The sequence below is a fragment of the Grampus griseus genome (assembly GCF_964374135.1).
Source record: "Grampus griseus genome assembly, chromosome: 2".
NCBI classification, from domain to species: Eukaryota; Metazoa; Chordata; class Mammalia; order Artiodactyla; family Delphinidae; genus Grampus; species Grampus griseus.
The window spans coordinates 76,493,331-76,513,602 of record NC_139018.1 but is presented as its reverse complement, the minus strand read 5'-3'; the positions used below and the strand labels follow the sequence as shown (position 1 = coordinate 76,513,602).

The 20,272-nt window shown below is 46.9% G+C and overlaps 2 protein-coding genes across 5 annotated transcripts; one reads left to right on the top strand and one right to left on the bottom strand.

Moving 5' to 3' along the window:
* Positions 1 to 70: 70 nt before the first annotated feature.
* Positions 71 to 3,601, bottom strand: PIP4P1 (phosphatidylinositol-4,5-bisphosphate 4-phosphatase 1). Of its 4 annotated transcripts, none has more exons than XM_082647174.1 (7): positions 3,368 to 3,601; positions 2,858 to 3,048; positions 2,383 to 2,489; positions 1,820 to 1,925; positions 1,563 to 1,615; positions 1,375 to 1,465; positions 71 to 895 (listed from the first exon to the last, which is right to left on the bottom strand). In XM_082647174.1, exons 1-7 carry the CDS (start codon positions 3,528 to 3,530, stop codon positions 752 to 754), a joined length of 855 nt encoding a protein of 284 aa, XP_082503300.1. In that variant the 5' UTR covers positions 3,531 to 3,601; the 3' UTR covers positions 71 to 751. The 4 variants fall into 4 exon arrangements, with proteins under 4 accessions (XP_082503300.1, XP_082503301.1, XP_082503302.1 ...); XM_082647175.1 differs by having other exon boundaries at positions 3,389 to 3,601; XM_082647176.1 differs by lacking the exon at positions 1,820 to 1,925.
* An 8,411-nt stretch (positions 3,602 to 12,012) lies between these two features.
* Positions 12,013 to 18,354, top strand: PNP (purine nucleoside phosphorylase). The gene is made up of 6 exons (XM_082649078.1): positions 12,013 to 12,105; positions 13,916 to 14,085; positions 16,409 to 16,512; positions 16,744 to 16,919; positions 17,033 to 17,223; positions 17,786 to 18,354. The coding sequence occupies exons 1-6, from the start codon at positions 12,095 to 12,097 to the stop codon at positions 18,001 to 18,003; spliced, it is 870 nt and encodes a 289-aa protein (XP_082505204.1). The 5' UTR covers positions 12,013 to 12,094; the 3' UTR covers positions 18,004 to 18,354.
* The last annotated feature ends 1,918 nt before the right edge of the window (positions 18,355 to 20,272 follow it).

The window sequence follows — 20,272 nt, the reverse complement described above, 5'->3', positions numbered from 1 at the left end:
GGGGCTAAAAATTCCCCTCATCCTTTCATACACACAGATTTAACAACTGGAAGAGTAGAGTCATGACCTTATTTATTTACAAGCACAGGATGAGTCCCTAACTTCCCCCATGACAGAGCAACCCTACTCAGCCCAGTTAAATACTGCAACTGGGGGGTAAGGTTGAAAAGGAGGAATTATAGGAAATATAGGACTAGGGGACCATACCCCACATTAAATAGTTATATATACATCAGTTCCTGTGGTTCTGTACAGAGCAGCGGCTGACCCCACCCCCAGAGGACGTGGAATGGGGGAGAGGAGACTGAGGGTGCTGAGACCAGAGCCAGCCCCTGATGAAGTGCAATAGCAGCAGCAAGGTCCTAATGGTGCACAAGAGGGAGGGAGACCCCCAGGGCTACCCACCCCCACCCTGCCCTGGAATGTGTAAGGGACAGGAATGGCTCTCAGGGAGCGTATAGGAAGGACAAGGCTAGAACCGTCTTTTAGGACCCAGGTTTAGGGGAAACTTTCCGCCTACTTCACCCTAAACACAGCAACCACTGGAGGAAAGCAGATGGCCAGCAGTGGTTTACTTATTCCTCCAAACCTAGGTGAGGGCCTGGTTCCTTCCTACCTCTCTGCAGGGAAAAGGAAGGCAGCTGCTTGGCTCCCCTTATAGAAGCCCAGGGAGCCTTTTACCATCACTCCCTTTATAGTGTCACTGTCCCCACCTGGACGGGGCCAGGCAGTCTGTGGGTCATCGTGGGGCTCAGGAGAAGTTCTGGACAGGGTGGCTGACCTTCATACAGGCCCAATAGAGGGCCCGGCCCAAACACAGCACAGCCAACAGGATGACAAATGCCCAGGCTGCATAGATGCCTCCGTATCGTTGTGCATGCTTCCATGTGCCAAACTGATGAAGAAGAAAAAGGAAGATGAGGTTACTGTTGATCTCTCACCACTTTGTAGGAGCCCTAGTAACAGTAACATGGAACTCAAGCTTCAGTCTCTGTCCCCTATCCACATGCAGCCGCCTTCAGGGACCTTTTAAAAGGCCCAGCTGTCTAGCTCCCTCCACTAGGCAGGAACATAAACAATCCCAGACATCTGTCAGTTTTTCTTCATGTCTGACAACCAAGCCAGGTTTCCTAATAGCAACTCAATCTAAACCACTGCTCTATTTTTCTATCCTCTGCATAAAGAAGATAGCTGTTTTCTACTCTGATAGTAACAGTGAAGACCGTTTATCAGTCTCCTTCAACTTCAGTTCATCTACACGTTAAGACAAACAAAAACAGTTTCTTTCACTTCTTTTTAGGATAGCCATTTCCCCAATCTTAGCCTACAGAGACGAGGCTGCAGAATGAAAGGGGTTGGATCAAGGTTACTCACAGCAAGGCCAGTGGCAGTGACTGCCAAGAGTAAGCCAAGCAAGAAGCAGCAGATACATCTCTTTCGTGGATATCTGCGCCCAATAGATGACCTGTGGGGAGGCAAACAAAAATGGATACTTACAATGGCCCTGTAGCTTTTACTCTATTCACTACCCAGCTCAACGATGCCGCTCTCTAATCACTCACACTTTCCTGCAGTGAGGGCAACGGGCCAAGGTTCGGTCTGTGAACTCTGTCCACTACGGAGAAAGGAAAAGAGAAACCAATAAATAGTAGAAGCAGCATCATCTTCAATGAGAGCCCTGGGGCAGTGGAGGCTGGGAAATGGGTCCTCATAAAACAGACCTTTTCAGGATTCATTATCATAACTCAGAAATATATTCATGACTACTTCTCCGCTGCCCACCCCTCGTCCCCCAGGGCTTCCCAATACCTCTCCTCACCAGAAAAGTATTCTTGCAATGTCCACAGATGACCCTGACACCCACAGGTTGTGGTTCTGGACTCAAAGGTCCCGGATGCACAGGCCCCAGGTTGATGATTCTTTTGCTGTACAGAAGAAAAAGGCTATGTTTTTAAAGTTTTCAATCCTAAGGATCCCTACATTATTCCTCCTTTACATCCCCCACTCCCTGGCTCTCTAAGTCCCTCTACTTCTCTGTACATTTAAGATACTCTGCCCCCACCCCCCGCAGCCCTACCGCAGAGAATCCTTGAGGAAGAGCATCGCTTAAACTTCAGGCCTCTAATTTCCCTTTTACCTCAGGATAATTCACCCAGTCTCTGACACTCTCCATCTTCCTAAAGGACACCACTTTTCTCCCAATCTTTTTATTGAGAGATGAGAAAGATGGCTATAACATTCTAGAGGCACAACAGTCCTTAGCTTTTTCTCCTTCTAAATAAACACCAGTCTCTCTCACCTTTACATTCTCGATAAACATTCACCCTTTTTCGGCTTTCCGATTTTCCCCACTAATGCCCTTCCCCAAATTATCCCTCTCACCAGTATGGCCGAGGGCAGGCGATCCGCTGGGAAGTCACTTTGCAGATAAGGAGACAGTTGCAGGGGCATCGAACATATTTTTTCCCTGGGGGTGCATTCTTGATTGGCTAGAGAATAATGGGGACATCGGTAAGCAAACCTCTAATCCCAATTCCTTCCAATTCCTCCAAAAACCTTCTGAGGAGAGATCAGAGAGATAAAATCTTAGACGGGACAGAGAAATGAAAGGCATATAACATGAGATTTGCAAATGAAAACTAAGCTTAAGTATCCAAGATAGGTATGAAGGTGAGGGATGGTAAATATTAGCTTTGGTGAGTGGCTTCTGGGGAAATGGCTGTGTGAGACTCCTGGAACTGAAACCTGGGTTTCATCAAGAGCAGCTGGCTAACGCCTGAAGGTCCGGGTCTAGAATCAAGGGATCAGAAAGAGGATCTAGGAAACAGGACCCATTTCACAGATTTGTATAACTCACAGTGGCTTCATTGCAGACGCCACATTTGACTACATGCTGATGCATCTTGCCTTCCACGTTGATGAGAGACTGGCAGACTCTGCAGGTGATCATGGGAGCACTCCCACTGTCCGGGCTGGTCAGGGGTGAATAGGGGGGTGGGTCCTCCCCAGGCAACACGGCTGGGTGTCCCTCGGGGAACGGGGGAAATGCTGGAGAGGAAGGTAAAAAGAAGGGCTGGCATCAGTTGCTGACACCCCCACTGAAGCTACACGGAGTAGGGCAACTCTTGCTGGTCCTCAAGCCTTCTGACAAGCTCAGCGGGATCTTATGATCAGTGCTTCGATCAGATTCCTCAGAACCCCCTTCCGCTCCGAAGCTCCGGTCGCGATTGCGGAGGGAAGGAAGCCGCCCCCGGTCACAGGTGCAACAGCTCCGCACCTGGCGCTTGGGCCCCGCCCCCGCCCCCGGTCCCGCCCCCTGCTCCTCTCAGAGTACCCCCGGGAACACCTCGGACCCGCCCCGTCTTACCCTGGGGCGGGGCATGTTTACCGGCTCCGTACGGTGGTGCGGAGGGGGTCAGGCCTCCCCCGGGCCCAGCCCCACTCCCGCCCGGCCCCACTAATCCGTTGCCGCCGGCGCCACCGTCGATGGGCTCAGAGAGCAGCGGGGATCGCTCTCCATCTGCCGCCATGGCCTCCACCGCCGCCTCCCGCTTTGGCCAAGGATCCGGCTCTTCGCCGCCGCCGTCGCCGCAGCCACCGCCGCCGCTACCGGGTCCCAAGGGCGCCTGCGCGCCGCGCGGCCAGCTCGCCCGCAACCAGTGTCCTGCCCCGCCCCGTTTCGCCCACAGCACTTGATAGGCTATCCCCGCCCCCGTCGTGCTATTATTCGCGGAGACAAACCAATTTCTGGTCCTGTGAAGGCAGCTCCTATTTTCCATTGGGGAGAGTGGCGCCATCGTCAACTGTCACATGACTTTCAGGACGCCGCTGGGCCTGCAAAAACTGCACGTGACGAGAAGTTCTTCGAGCTATTGGAAGCGTGGCCCATCGCGCTACCTCCAGACCAGGAGGTGGGGCAGGGCTGCTTCAGCTCACTGGTGTTTGAGGCAGCCGCCGGTCCTCTGTCAGACGCCCAGAGCGGGCGCATAGTCATTGCTCCTCATTAGTCCAAAAACATCACTAAAAGATTTTTCTACTCTTTGAGGTTATAATTGGCCTCTCATTGGCTGGAGGCTTCCCTTCCCTGGTCCTGCGATCCTTGGGGCGCAACTTTATTGGCCCGAACTTAGAGCCAGAACCTGGGGGCGTGGCTCAATGAGCTGCAGTGAAAGCTTCAGGGAGTTTGGGCTGTTCTAAGCACCGGGAGTAGGAACGGTAGGCAATAGTTAGCCACTCTACTCAAAGGAATACCTGTAAAAAGTGAGGGTGAAGATGTGCCAGAAGGAAATGTATTAAAACGTTAAGATTTTCACCCCAGGCTTTCTCACTGAAGTCACTTCTGGAACAGGACACAAGACCGGCTTCTCCAGGAAGCTGCCTTGCAGATCCCACTCTCCCACCATCCCTGGTTAAATTATAAAAGCATCTTTGTATGAGTCTGTCTCTATCGCTGCAAGAATGTCTCATCATTTTACTCAATTTTGTGACCCCCAATTATAAACATATATGTATGAGAAGAGTTTTTTGACTGAGTTACCAATCAAGTTCAAAGAGATTTTAGTCACCTTATATGGCATAACAGTCTTTAGACTTGTCTCTGCTTTGCCCCAGCCAGGAGACTGCTAATGGAGGTTTTTCTGACAAGTATTGGAAAAGATCTTAAGCAGCTCAAACATTTAAACATACAGCCAGGACTTCCCAGGTGGCGTAGTGGTTAAGAATCCGCCTGCCAATGCAGGGGACGTGGGTTCAATCCCTGGTCCGGGAAGATTCCCACCTGCCGCGGAGCAGCTAAGCCCGTGTGCCACAACTACCGAGCCCACGTGCCACAACTACTGAAGCCTGTGCGCCTAGAGCCCGTGCTTCGTAACAAGAGAAGCCACCGCAGCGGGAAGCCCGCACACCACAACAAAGAGTAGCCTCTGCTCACCGCGACTAGAGAAAGACTCCGCGCAACAACGAAGACCCAAGGGAGCCAAAAATAAAATAAATAAAAAATTTTTTAATTAAAAAACAAAACAAAACAAAACATGAACATACTCCAAGCTACAAAAATCCCCAATATCCTCCTCCCCCAGCTAATATGAATAACTGCTACTTCATTTTTTTTTTTTCGTTTGGTACGCGGGCCTCTCACTGTTGTGGCCTCTCCCGTTGCGGAGCACAGGCTCCGGACGCGCAGGTTCAGCGGCCATGGCTCACGGGCCTGGCTGCACCGCAGCATGTGAGATTTTCCCGGACCGGGGCATGAACCCGTGTCCCCTGCATCGGCAGGCAGACTCTCAACCACTGCACCACCAGGGAAGCCCTGACTGCTACTTTTTTACGTATTAGAGCTTGGCCTCTTATCTGGTCTTCTATCCTTCTAGACAAAATGTATTAGATACCCAATCATAGAATTACTCTACTTCCTGACAGCATTCAATCCAGAGCAAAATCCCATTTCCTTAAACCCTTTCAAAATCTCTTAACACAAGCCCATTTCTATAATAAGTTCTTTCTAGCACCCTGTTAACTGACAACACTTCAGTTTTTCATGGCTTGTGCTTTCCCCTCACTGTACCAAGTAATAACCAAATTAAAAAAAAAAAAAGTCCAGAAAAGTCGAGGTCTTCTGACTTATGGTTCTTTTTTTTTTTGGCCGCATTGTGCAGCATGTGGGATCTTAGTTCCCCAACCAGGGATTGAACCTGTGCTCCCTGCATTGGGAGCGTGGACTCTTAACCACTGGACCACCAGGAAAGTCCCTGACTTATGATTTAATGCTTTTGCACTCACATCATCTACTAGGCATATAGAAAAGACAGAAGTGCAGAGGTGGCAGAATGCATGGTATCTGAGATGGAGGCCTTTTGATGCTTAATACCTGGCACATAGAAGTTGCTTGATAAATGACTATTAAACTAATTAATTAATTACCTTAAGCCCTATCTTGAGGGAACTTTGTGTACTGAGCAATACTGTCAGCTGTAGTCCCAAGCAGGGTGGATATTCAGCTGGGACACTCCAGTGTGGCTGGTATCAGTTTATGGCTGGCATTTGTTCTGATTGGTTGGCTCCTGTACTATACAGGTAAATAACTTCAATGTTACCCCTGGTACCGGGTATCTTACTTATGGGATGGGGGCTTCTCACATAGACTGAGAAAAATCAGGCTATGGAGGTATATTTGTTTGCTAGGACTATCATAATAAAATATCACAGACTGGGTGGCTTAAACAATAGAAATTTATTTTCTCACAGTTCTGGAGCCTTGAAGCCCAAGATCAAGGTGTCAGCAGGCCTCTGCCTTTGGTTTGCAGATAGCCACCTTCTCCACTGTGTCCTCACAGGGCCTTTTCCCTCTGAGCACACATCCCTGCTGTCTCTTCCTCTTCTTTTTTTTTTTTGTGTGGTACGCGGGCCTCTCACTGTTGTGGCCTCTCCCGTTGCGGAGCACAGGCTCCGGACGCACAGACTTAGCAGCCATGGCTCACGGGCCCAGACGCTCCACGGCATGTGGGATCTTCCCTGGACTGGGGCACGAACCCATGTCCCCTGCATCGGCAGGCAGACTCTCAACCACTGCGCCACCAGGGAAGCCCTCTTCCTCTTCTTATAAGGAATTAGGGCCCCTTGTGACCTCATTTAATCTAATTATCTCTTTAAAGACCCTATCTCCAAACATAGTCACTTTGGGGTTAAGGGATTAGGGCTTCAACATATGAGTTTTAAGATAGTCCCTAAGAGTCCATAACAGGAGGATATAAAGAAAGACACTGCAAAGATTTGGAAGGTTTTTTTCTTCAGGCTTCCAACCAAGTGGTAACTATTACACGGTGTAGATGGCAGAGAATGGGGCTGGAGGCAACTGCTGCACTTCTGCCACCCAGGGTCCCAATTTGATTTCTCTTTCCACTTACCCTATTTCTTCTTTACCCTTTCCTGAGGTGGTAGTTTGCCACCTGTGTGAAACCAACACGGTCCCTTACTCCATTTCCAGGGCAAAGAATGTTTTTGGTAATGTGCAGAGTGAATTAACCAAGATGAGGTGTAGTATGGGCAGTTGGATGGAGTGGGGTAGGGTGTGGTCTAGTTTTAAGGGGTTATTTCTCTTTATCACTCTACACCTTTGTTGCCTTCTGTTTTATGTCCTTTCCATGCCCCAGTGCTTTGCCCCTTCCTTTAGGGTGTAGTCAGCTTCTCTATCTGGGGATTGATCTGTTAGGTCAGTCTTTTTATCTTCACTCTGTTCCTGCACTGAATGAGGCACAAATAGGGATCTCACACAGAGAAGAGAAATGAAAGTGATCCTTTTATGGGGAGGTGGGGGGAGTGGGGGGGGCGGGAGGAACTAAACTAAAATAACATTTTAGTTTCAGGAACTGGAGAAAATGAAAGGTCAAAGATTCTTGGTGATGGTGGGGTAGGTATTTAAATAGGAGAACAACTATCTTGTGGTCTAGAGAGAATGAGAAATTTCAGTTGAGAGGGCAGGAATAAAATAGGTTTCCTGCCTAAAAAGTCCTAAGAGGCTGAGCCTCCTTCTATAAAAGTTGCCATTGGGAGTCACTATCTCGAGATATCGTCCCACTCCATAAGCCAATACTTAGTGACTTAGAAACTACCACTTCCATTCTTCAGTTTCCTTGATATTGAGCATGGAAGATGGGTGTGTTACTGCATGTGTGCCTGGACATGGAAGTACCTCAGAACTTCAAAGAGGGGTGAGAAGAAGATAGAAAAATGATAATAAGGCAGTAATGAGCTATAATCACCCTAAAGTTGATAATTGTTTGGTTCCTGACTACAGGAACCCTACAAGTACAGAATAAAACATAGTTCCAGCTTTGTAAAATGTGGAGACTGGGGAGCAGTGACTAGAAAAGGTAAGAATAGTATTGTGCACTATTCTTTCTGTAATGATTGAAATGTTTCTGTGCTTTGCAATGTGGTAGCCACTAGCCACATGTAGCTTTTGAGCAGTTTAAATGTGGTTAGTATAACTAAGAACTGAATTTTTACTTTTTATTTTATCTTTTAATTTTATTAAATTGAAATAGCCATATTTGGCTAGTGGCTTCTGTTTTAAACAATGCAGGATTAGAGTTGCTGTTGATGGGCTGGGTGTACCTCTAGTTTTTGTTCTGATCCAATTCATGGTTAGGTGGGTCTAGAGAAATCAAAAAGAAAAAGAGACAAAGGGGAAAAATAATAATAGTCAATATTTACTGTGTACTTACTATAATTCCAGGCACCTATCTAAACATTTAACTGGCATTTTATATAATCCTTGCAACAAGAGTAAGTACTATTATTATCACCATTTTACAGATGAGAAAACTGAGGCATAATGAGATTTTTTTTTTTTACTTGCTTTGGATCACAAGCTGGTAGGTAAGGGGTGGAGATGGAATTCATTCACAGGTAGTTTGATTAGAGTCCACTCATTTACACTACACAGATTCAGGAATGAGGTGGCAAGGAGTGCCTGGGGCCATAGTTCCCAAACTCTGTGCCAAGGGGCAAATTCACAGGAGTACTGTGGGATATTTAAATTTTTTTAAGGGAAACACAGCAATATTTGACATCTTTTGTATACTATGAGAACTGCTAGCTCAAGGTAGTTCACAATTTGAACATTAGATTGTGCTACATCGGGACTTCCCTGGTGGCGCAGGGGACACGGGTTGGAGCCCTGCTCTGGGAAGACCCCACGTGCTGTGGAGCAGCAAAGCCTATGCGCCACAACTACTGAGCCCACGTGCCACAACCACTGAAGCCCAAGCACCTAGAGCCCATGCCCCGCAACGAGAGAAGCCACCGCAATGAGAAGCCCACGCACCTCAAGGAAGAGTAGCCCCAGCTCACCGCAACTAGAGAAAGCCCACGCGCAGCAACAAAGACCCAATGCAGCCAAAAATAAATAAATAAATTTATAAAAAATAAAAAAAGACTTGCTACATTCCTTTGATGACAAAATATCTTTGCAAAGTTGGCTTTTAGGAGGTCGTCTGATAAAAAAGTAAGTACTGTGTGGAAATCAGCCCGGAACAGGAAATGTGGGTAGTAGTGCTGGACTGCAAGGTTTGAGAAGTTGGGCAGTGCCCAACAGGCACACACATTCCATTAGTAACTATTTGTGCCTATTTAAGAAAAAAACAAAAAATATTTTTTCTTTCAACTTGTCTGTATTATTTTTTTCAAATGGTTACTAAGCTGTTAGGCACCAGCTACCTAAAAAGCAAAACTCTTAGGTATTTCTTTTGACCTAGGGGTGCTGTGAAAAATTTTCTGAGTTCCTAAGTGCGCTATAAATTAAGAAACTGGGAACCTCTGGACTGGGGTATTGCAAAGAGATCAAAATGGACTGTGGACGCTTGGCTTGAGATGGCCTAAAGAGAAATAATAGACATTTAATAGACATTTCATATATATTATGATCATTAAGTATTTTACACACACACACACACACACACACACACATATACAGACACACACAGAACGCCTAAATCTGTACCCTTTAAAAGTAAAAATCCTGTGAGGAAAGCAATGAGAGATGCAAACAAACAAAGGTTAGAGGTAGGATGGGACCCAAGGGCTTGATGCAGTCTGGAACCTGGGCCCTTCTGTTGGACAGACCACTAAGATGTGTCCTGAGGAGGCCTGCTAGGCCTCATAGGGTAACTCATAGGGCCATTGGTGAATCCGAGATGAAAAAGATTGGGGGTCCAAATGATTGTTCAGAAGCTTGGTTGCTGACCTTGAATTCAGAATAAAGTATATTGTGTGGTTCTGAAGGTTATGTGACCCCGGCCAAGGTGCAGTCTGGTAACCTGTCGTTGCCTGTCATATAGCAGTACATTTCTTTGGTGCCCAGAATGTTTATATATTCTGTATGTTCCTCCCTACATGACATAGGAGAAACACTACAGAAGACTGAGCCTTGTCCCTCAGTTTTCCTTTTGTAGATATATTGAAGATCATCTACACTTACCTTAGACAGAGTCCATTAAAATTAATTAAGGGAATTCCCTGGTGGTCCAGTGGTTAGGACTTAGTGGTTTCACTGATGAGGGTCAGGGAACTAGGATCCCACTAGCCTCCCCGCAAGGCCAAAAAAAAAAAAAAAATTAATTGATTAAGTTTGTGCTTTCTTAGATGTAATTATGTTCTACTCTTGTTTTTTGTGTAAACTTGATTGGATTTGAGGTGTTTAAAAAGGAACTTTCAGGGCTTCCCTGGTGGCGCAGTGGTTGGGAGTCCGCCTACCGATGCAGGGGATGCCTGTTCGTGCCCCGGTCTGGGAGGATCCCACCTGCCGCGGAGCGGCTGGGCCCGTGAGCCATGGCTGCTGAGCCTGCGCGTCCGGAGCCTGTGCTCCGCAACGGGAGAGGCCACAGCAGTGAGAGGCCTGCGTACAGCAAAAAAAAAAACAAAAAACAAAAAACTTTCAGCAATCAAATATTGATACATATTACCCTTGGGCTGATTTTTACTTATGACTGAACTTACCCGTCATTCAAAATCATGCTTTCAGTGTCTCAATTGTACAGAGTCACATTACTAAGGTGAAACTTTACCTTTAGATCACCCTATTGTTACCTTTGCTAAAATTACTGGATGAATAAGGATAATAATAATAATCCAATAATGACAGTAGAATAAACCGTTCATTTGGCACTGTGCTCAGTTCTTTATATATGTTATTTTTGTGTTTACATATATTGTCATTACTCTTGTGTCCCTAACACTAGAACAGTTCTGGTACATAGTTGATGCTCAATAAGTATTTGTTACATGAATGAGATAGAAACGGGGCTGGGAAACAGTGGTTTGGGTCATGATGTTGGCTAACACAGCAAGCAGGAAAGGTTAGAGCTCAGGAGGGTGGAAATAGGTGGAGGATTCCAATAGCTAAGCAAGGACAATTTGTGATTTGATGTGAATTTGGTTAAAATTATAAAAGTGGAGGCAGAAAATAGCTAAATTCTTACAAAGACATTATGCTGCGTAGTTCTGTTACAGGAATTTTCATTTTGGGGAAGAATCCTTCTGTAATTATCTGAATTCCTTGGATCGAGTATCGTGTAAATCAAGGGTCTGTCTGCATTTCCCCATCCCATCCCCACCCTATCTCCATCCTTTGTCTGTGTCAAGGATCCAGGAATTGTGTGTGTGTGTTTTCCAATAAAACTTTATTATAAGTTACAATTCTTTGTAAATACTACTGTTTCTTATTTATATAACAATTTTTTTAGATATCCATAATAATGAGTAAAGAATGTATGGAAGTAAGTATTCTATGAATAACTTATAATTTGGGGAATACTGGGGAAATTCCTGGAAATTCCTATTTCTCATTCCCAAATCCCAAAGCTTAATATCTACAGGGAATTTGGAAACACCTGGAGAAGGGGATTTGCTGCATCCTCCTGCGAGGATCCCGGGATACTTACCCGCAGAAATTTGTCTTCTCCTCATCTGGGCCTGGATTTAGACCCCTTATATGTTCTCCCATATCCTGTAACCTCCAGAGCAGCATTATTGCTAGAGTCGACCCTTTTTCCTTTGCCCAGGAAGCAACTCAAGACACAGGCTCACTTAATTTTATTCTGGATTTGCACCACGTAAGGTTTAAATTTTTCTCTGTTCAAATATCTCATGATTTGCTGTAGACACAACCAGGAATGGGGTTTCAGGTAGATGGTTCGGGGGCTCTCCTCCCGACTCCTACCCTCTTCCCTCATAGGCTTCCGTGCCGGAAAATCCGGACCTGCAGTTAAAAATGGGTGCAGCGGCGAAATGCTGGATGCTCCTACCCCTCCCCCGCGGTGGGTAGGGTGAGGATCGAGAAAGGTACTGCAGCTGGGAAGACCTCAGATTAGGTTGACACCCTAGCCTCCGGCGATTGAGTCGGGGCGTGTCACCATGGAGACGGGGCCGGTCGCGTACTCGCCTGCCATTGGCTGGGACTCCTGAGCTGGGGATATAAGCCAGCGCGTTGCAAACAATGCGCTGTGTGGATCGTACCCGGTGACTGGCGGTAGCTTAGCTCAGTGGAGTAGGTCTGAGCGGAGAAGGGCAAACTGATCGAGAGGGCGTCGGCGGGACCATGGACGACGGGTGAGGCGGGTACCAGGCCCAGGGAACCCCGTAGGCCCCTGGGGAGGGGAAATGGCTGTCATCGAGAACTGGAAACCCAGCACTCTGGGCCCCGAGGGGGCCAGGAGAGGGAACGAGCGCCCCGGGGATGCAGAGAGGCCTGGCTCGGAGCCCAGTATCAGGGGCAAGGCGGCAGAGCAGTGGGGCGGCCAGCGCTGGCAGGGGCGCGCGCGGGAATCGAGCAGGGGTGGCGCCACCAGAGCAGGAAGGGGACAGGTTAGTAGACCGTAGACGACTCGCCAAAGAAGCCGGTGTGTGTGCGTGCACGCACGCGTTGCGATGTGAGTGTAGAGGGAGCGTACTCCCCCACCCACATACAGAGAAGGTCTTTTCAACCCACGTGCTCGTCACAGATTCCCATTCTAGAGTCTAGGTAAAGCCGCGAGGTACTTTTGGCGCCCATATCTGGAGTTCCTCCTTCAGAGGAGAGATTGCTCACGTCCCTCGACAACGCCTCTCTTTCCTCCAAGGTGGAGTTTCAATTAAGTTGGGGATGTCGTCTCCAAGGAGAGAAGGAAATTCTTATTCACTGAACTGAGCAACAGATCCTGCCTCCTCCCCCCGCTTCACCTTTGAAAACGCTTATTTCGGCTTTGGTCCTTGAAGTCCCAGCCCAAGTCTCCAGCAGTAGGGATCAAAGTGGCTTTTGGGTGCCCAGGGATTCAGGGCATTCTTGGGAGACTGCTGGCCAATGAGGAAGTCCTGTAAGCTGTGGCTAGATGTGCTGGGTAGCCAGGGCTTCACACATATTTCATTTCCTTGGCGCCTCTTGGGGATGCTATTTGATTCACTTTTACCATCTCACCGCTTCTCTCTTCATTATTCTATGACCCCGCTTCTATTGCCCCGACCCGGTCCCTTACCCAGCTACTTCCCTGAGGGTAGCCCGGTGTATGGTAAAGGCAGCACTTTTGAAGAAAGAGGTTTCCTCTGGAGGCTTGGTTAGTTGTGTTCAGCTCTGTCACACCTCAGTCGTCGTTTCCTCCCCTGCCCCGTCCCTTCTCCTTGTTTTTTCCAGCTAGGTATGAGAGAATTGGACTGGAATTGTGAGAAAAATTCCCAGTTGATTCTTGGGGATGTCTGGGTTCTGCGTAAGCGTATGCCTGTAGGTCTCTGAAGGGCAAAGGACCTTGGACCTTGATGAAGAGAAGGAAAGATGGGAGAAGGCAGGGAGGAAACACGGGCAGGGGGGGAAAGTTGTAAAAGAGGTTCAGGTGCTGTGGACCTGAACCATGATTTATGGAGTCAAAGGTCTTTGGAGCTTGTTAGTAAATTTTAAATTCATTTTCAAACTGAGCCTGTTAGATAAGTGAGGCCGATTACATTCCCTTGCTTTACATTAGAGGAAAGAATTTGAAGCACAAGTTACTTGCCTAATAAAGACAAAATTGGGACTAGAATCCCTGTTGAGTTCTGCTTCCTCAAGACCAGAATTCTGAAACCTGGTTTTTGAATCAGAATTACCTGAGGCACTTTTGTAAGAAATAGCGATTCTGGGGTCTCTCCCCATTCTGTAGGGGTGGGCTCCAGAGTCTAGTTTTCACAAGCAGCTGCTGAGAAACTTACGCAGTCAGTTCTGCTCCAGCTGTTGACAACCAAAGTTGTGGCCTGGGTTTGCTTTTTTGTGCAGTAGCTTGTCTAGCTCCTTGGCCCACTTCTCTGTCCCCTGTCACCTTAGTACCTCAGTCAGCCTTTCTACGCTGAAGGTCATTAGTTTATGATACCCTTGGGATGGAAGTGAAACTCACCTTGGTTTTCCTTTTTTTCCTAGATTCAAGTATGAAGATTATCAGAACACTGCAAAATGGCTTTTGTCTCACACCAAACACCGACCTCAAGTGGCGGTGATCTGTGGTTCTGGGTTAGGAGGTCTGAGTGACAGATTAACTCAGGCCCAGATCTTTGACTACAGTGAAATACCGAACTTTCCCAAAAGTACAGGTGCTGGCAAGGGGGAGGAGGGATAGGACTGAGGGATATTGATGGGATTCTGATGGGAGGGCAATGCTTCTACACCCTGGCTATCCTCTATAGCATTTGACTAGAGACAACTGTTGTAACAGAGGGAAAAACCCACCAAGAATCAGAATGACTTTAGAAGGAAATTCCCCCAGTAGAAATGTTTTAGTAGGGCATGTTTATGTTACTGTATGATGACATATTTCCTGTGCTTTAATGACTCAGCTCCCTAAAGCTCTACAACACCTCCCCTGCACACTCTTTCCCCATACACACTATGGTCACCATATCCTCATACACCTCTCTCATTTCTTTCAGTCTGTAGCCTAAGTGGAAAGAGCAGTGCCTGTAAGCTCCCAGACAAAGTCAGGCCTTCCCTGTCCCATGTATTCCTGCCATTCCCAATCTCCCCAGCTCTAACTCCAGTCCTAGGGTAAGGCACACACTGGTGCACAGCAACAAATGAACACACAGACTGCCACGTTCTTGCAGACAAATACCCAGGTGATACATGAATACACAGGACTTGATTCACACTGACCCCTTGGAAGGGGAAAGGGCCCCCTATGCACAGTGGAGTTCTGAGGATAGTGTACCCAGCATCCTAATAGCAGCCAAAAGCTCTAAGGCTGGGCTTCCGTGGTGGTCCAGTGGCTAAGACTCCACACTTCCACTGCAACGGCGTGGGTTCAGTCCCTGGTCGGGGACGTTCCGCATGCTGTGGATGAGGCTTAGAGAAGGGCCAGGTGAAATAGGACCAAGTAAAGGACAAGAGTAGTTTATTTGGTTTACTTATTAATTTCTCAGATAACTAACTTCTGTTGGTTTATTTATTAATTTTTCAGATTCTACTTTCCTTCCTCTTTCCCTGGAGAGTTAAGTTTTAACAGATATTTTTCATGCCCTTTGGAGCAAGACTGGGAGACCAGAGCAGGGAGGTGGGGATGGGGTTGGAGAAGGAAATATTAAAAAGTGAGAGAAGGGAGTGCAAAGTTTTCTAAGAGAGATAGTAGTGACTCTGGCTCCACCTGCCACTCCTACCTGCAGTGAGAAGGGCACTGCACTAACTAAGTGGATTAATTTTTTAAAACTTTATCAATTTACTTTTTATACTTTATTTGGGTTTCCCTAACTGTGTCACCTCTGCTCTACTACTGGCAATTTTTTTAAAAATAAATTTATTTTACTTATTTATTTATTGGCTGTGTCAGGTCTTTGTTGCTGCGTGTGGGCTTCGCGGCAGTGTGCCGGCTTCTCATTGCGGTGACTTCTCTTGTTGCGGAGCACGGGCTCTAGGCGCACGGGCTTCAGTAGTTGTGGCGCGTGGGCTCAGTAGTTGTGGCTCGCGGGCTCTAGAGCGCAGACTCAGTAGTTGTGGCTGGCGGGCTCTAGAGTGCAGGCTCAGTAGTTGTGGCTCATGGGCTTAGCTGCTCCGTGGCATGTGGGATCTTCCCGGACCAGGGCTTGAACCCATGTCCCCTGCATTGGCAGGCGGATTCTTAACCACTGCGCCACCAGGGAAGCCCTGTAATTTTTTTATAAGCTCCTCAATCTCTGAGTATCCCTCAACTCTCCCTCTTTGTTTTGGTCCCTCTCCCAGACCATCCATTCTCTAAGGGATAGGTCAGCCATGTCCATTAAAGGAGAAATGTTAGATGAGAGAAATGGTAATAATGGTTACTGTGTCTGTGTGGAGAGTTATCTTTGCACTCCCATGCCCCTGCATGCCCCATTCAGGGTACGTATTTCCACAGGATTGTTTTGTGGGTCACAAAGGAGACTTGTATGGGTCCAACCTCAGCCCCTTTCCTTGTTCCTAGCCTCCTTAGGAAGCTAGAATATACCATGAGCTCCCTCTCAGGAGGGAGGAAGCATATAGTTTAGTTAGGGTAGTAAGGATACAGATTTTGAGAGTTTTGGAAATTTTGGAAAAGAGGTCTATAATTACGACACTCACTGCATTCATTATTACTCACTTATTCTATTTTTTATTCTTTTATTCTCTTACAGTATGGCTTTCTCATTCTTTTGAAATTTCTTTAAAAAGAAACTGATGTGTGTTCACATTGAACATCCTCACCCCCATAGCTCTAATCTCAGGATGTACTTATATCTAAGTTTATGATTAGTTTCTATCTCCCCCACCAGACTTAAACTTTCTGAGAGTGGAGATGATAATGTTTTCTTTTGATTAAGTATACCCTCACCTGTTGAGCACAGTGAGTTGGCTCAGAGTAGGTACTCAGTGGATATGTGTTGTATGAAAGCATCTGTCCATGCATTTCCCTTTCTTTTTTGTGTACAGTGCCAGGTCATGCTGGCCGACTGGTGTTTGGGATCTTGAATGGCAGAGGCTGTGTGATGATGCAGGGCAGGTTCCACATGTACGAAGGCTACCCGCTCTGGAAGGTAAATCAGGGACACAAACCTGATTGGGTCTGGACGAAGCGGGAGAGAGCTCTCCTATTTTATTACCTAACTACCCAGGCAAAGTAGATTTTTGGTCCCCTTCTTTCTCGTCTTTTATGCTGTATCATGCTGTATCTCGTCTTTTATGCTGTATCATGCTGTATCATCTGCATGGGTGGATTGGTGACATTTTAAAGAACACTCTCTGATCTTTTATCTTTTGCTTCTAAGGTGACATTCCCAGTGAGGGTTTTCCATCTTCTGGGTGTGGACACTCTAGTGGTCACCAATGCAGCTGGAGGGCTCAACCCCGAGTTTGAGGTTGGAGATATCATGCTGATCCGCGATCACATCAATCTACCTGGTTTCTGCGGTGAGAACCCTCTCAGAGGGCCCAATGATGAAAGGTAGCTATCCTGCTCCTTTTTGTATAGATGGGTGGGCTCTAAGGACTTGTCTGGGAGTTGGGAGAGAGCTTATTCTATTCCATTAATCTGAGATAATCCAACCTGTGCCCTAGGTTTGGAGTTCGTTTCCCTGCCATGTCTGATGCCTACGACCGGGATATGAGGCAGAAGGCTCACAGTACCTGGAAACAAATGGGAGAGCAGAGAGAGTTACGGGAAGGAACCTATGTGATGGTGGCAGGCCCCAGCTTTGAGACTGTGGCAGAGTGTCGTCTGCTGCAGAAGCTGGGAGCAGATGCTGTTGGTGAGGAGGGGAACTTGGCTGGAGGCTTGAAGAGGGAGGGTTCTGGCAAAATAAGATGGAAAAGAGAAAAAGATTATAGACCTAGATGATAAACTGAAAGAGGGCCTGACTTAAGGGAAGATTGAATTAAACTGACTTGAAAGGTGGTGGAAGGTTTGCATCGTAGCATCAACTCACCACCCACCACCAAGGGCTCTAACCACTGCAATGCTAATGAGCGGTCCATAATTTGATGACTGTTTCTGATTATTTTAACAAATATCATTATAGCCACCTTCTGTACCCTTTGGCTGGAAGATAGAATTGCATCATTAGAACTGACTTTAGAATGACCACAAACAGATAGAAATTTCTATTTATAAGAGATGTGCAAGGCCCTCTAAGGCCCGACTCTTTTAGGCAGTACAGAACAGCCTAAGCTTGACACGAATTTAGCTGTTTCTTTGGATGTTTTCTTGATGCTAAATTGTCAACGAGGTGATTAATGGAGGTGAGGCTAAACGGTGAGGAAAAGAGTCATTTGCGGATCCTGACAGTTGGTTTCCCTCTTTCTCCACATCAGGCATGAGCACAGTACCGGAAGTTATAGTTGCAAGGCACTGTGGACTTCGAGTCTTTGGCTTCTCCCTCATCACTAACAAGGTCATCTTGGATTATGAAAGCCAGGAGAAGGCCAATCACAAGGAAGTACTAGAGGCCGGGAAGCAAGTTACGCAGAAATTGGAGCAATTTGTCTCCATTCTTATGGCTAGCATTCCACTGCCTGGCAATGCCAGTTAACCAGCCCTGGAGTGGTCTGGCATCTCCTTTCTGGGATCCAAGGAGCTGCTACCTACTTTGGCCTCTTGCTGGAGTCACGTGCCTCTGCCCTTAGGTAGTGGCAGAAAGGAGTGTCACCTGCCCTGCTTCTCCCACCAGACCTTTCTGATACAGAGTGCTCTTCTGCTCAGCTGTCATCACAAAATGATTTCCACCCCTATTCCTCTTCAAGAGCCCAAGCCCTACCACACATCCAGGGATTTGACTTGGGGCTGTCGAACTCAGCCTAGTAGCTACTGCTAGCTTTTTGAGATGATCCTCTTACATTCCTGGGGGCTCAGCTCTGCTCATCAAAGCACTGGAGACCACACAAGGAACAGCCTCTTCCTTTTGGAGTTTTATACTATCATATTTTGAGAATAAAGAGAAAGATGAAATAATTTCTTTATTTTTGTGTAATTTGGGATAAGGGTGGGGCACAGGCCAAGACTGGCATGAAACCAATCATGAGACCACATGTCTTGTGGTTTGACTCTCTGCCTCTCAGACAGCTAAGAATTGAGGTAGATGGTATGTGAATGCAGGAAAGGATGGAGGAAAGGCAAAGAGGTGAAAGACAGTGTTAGAAGATAAGGAAGGACTGTACATGATGGCCACTTCCCTCAGATCAGTCTTGCCTCTGTCCTTTTGCTTTCTGGTTGTTTCTCTCTGTCAGCTCTCATGAATCTCTGAATTCGTTCACTGATCTCAGCTTATGTTCCACAGTTGCCACATCCTTGGTAAGCCCTAATTGTATTTCTTGTTGGTTTCCTTCGGTTCCCCCCCCACCGCCGCCGCTAACTTCTGCCATAGTTCGTGACACCCATACATTCTGTCACTCCATTCCGACAGTGCAGTGGCAAATACCCCTTTCTCTGCTGCTGGCAGCTCCACTGCTGATTAGCGTCCTGCCAGCCCCTGTGAAGTTGACTCATACTCTGGCCTCTTCTCTTGGAGCACTTCCTTGCCTCCTATTGCTTTCTTCCTGGGTGTTAGTTTTCCTTTTCACCATTCTTGGTCAGAACCTCCCTGTGACAGGAGCCTAGGCATTACCTTTTGTTGGCCCATTGCACTGCTGGCGCTTATCAACTTGCATTCAGCTGGCTGGCACGTTTGAAAATCATACTATCCCCACCCACTCAGGCCTGTTTGCCTTTCGACAGCGGGTAGAGCTGGATGACTCTACAACAGTGGTAACATTTCAGTTAGTAGAATAACATGGAAGAGGTGGGATTCCCTGGTGGCGCAGTGGTTGAGAATCCGCCTGCCGATGTAGGGGACGCTGGTTCGTGCCCTAGTCCGGGAAGATCCCACATGCCGCGGAGCGGCTGGGCCCGTGAGCCATGCCCGCTGAGCCTGCGCGTCCGGAGCCTGTGCTCCGCAACAGGAGAGGCCACAACAGTGAGAGGCCCGCGTACCACATAAAAAAAACCCGAAACATGGAAGAGGCATTTTGGCAGGAAAACTTTCAAATCATCCTTTGTTTGCTACCTGACCTACCTAGCTGAGCCCAGCACAAAGAAAAGGTACCCTGAAGTGGCCCTGTAACTACTCTTCTTTTCATCCGTTCTCTGTACCTTCATCCACCTCTAAAACCCTACCTGGCAATCTGCTAGCGTCTGTCATTTGTCTCTGAGAGAGCTGGTGTAGAGGGAAGGACTGTGCATCCTTTAGATACATACACATCACAGTAACTTGTTCATCTCATGAGATGCTTATAGACATTTTTTTAATTTATTTTTTAATTGCAATATAGTTGATGTACAATATTCTATGTTATAGATGTACAATATAGTGATTCACAGTTACATTTCTTTTTAATCAAGTTATTGAATATTTCTCTATAACACTCTTAGCCTAATAAAATGTTAAATTGAGAATATAAAAATGGTCTTTCCCTCTCAAGGGCCCTACAGTCTTAACAGATACACATTTGTAAAGCTATTAATTGTTCATATAAGGCAGTATAAAATAGGTACAAGTCACATGTTATGCGAGTCCAAAGGATGAACTGATTATAAGTATGCACTGGACTTTGAGACTGGTTATTGAGAGAAAGGTTGTTTAACTTTGAGCTTAGTCTTCAAGGATGAAAGGGAGGAAGGATTTCACATCAGGGTGAGCCGAAGCGCTCACAATGTTTGTGGGTCATTGTCACAACAGGTGTGACTAGAACAGAAGACATGGAGACATAGCAGATGGGTACTTGGGGGTTAGAGGAGGGCTGCATTTGGTGCTGGGCTTTCTTACC

Bases quoted from the DNA above. Each gene is read 5' to 3' on its own strand.
- PIP4P1 (XM_082647174.1), bottom strand. From the start codon at position 3,530: ATGGCGGCAGATGGAGAGCGATCCCCGCTGCTCTCTGAGCCCATCGAC. The intron at 3,049-3,367 runs GTAAGACGGGGC...CTTCCTCTCCAG, and splicing joins TAAACATGCCCCGCCCCAGG to CATTTCCCCCGTTCCCCGAG. The intron at 2,490-2,857 runs GTGAGTTATACA...ATTATTCTCTAG, and splicing joins GCGTCTGCAATGAAGCCACT to CCAATCAAGAATGCACCCCC.
- PNP (XM_082649078.1), top strand. The intron at 14,086-16,408 runs GTGCTGGCAAGG...TTTTGTGTACAG, and splicing joins GAACTTTCCCAAAAGTACAG to TGCCAGGTCATGCTGGCCGA. The intron at 16,513-16,743 runs GTAAATCAGGGA...TTTGCTTCTAAG, and splicing joins AAGGCTACCCGCTCTGGAAG to GTGACATTCCCAGTGAGGGT.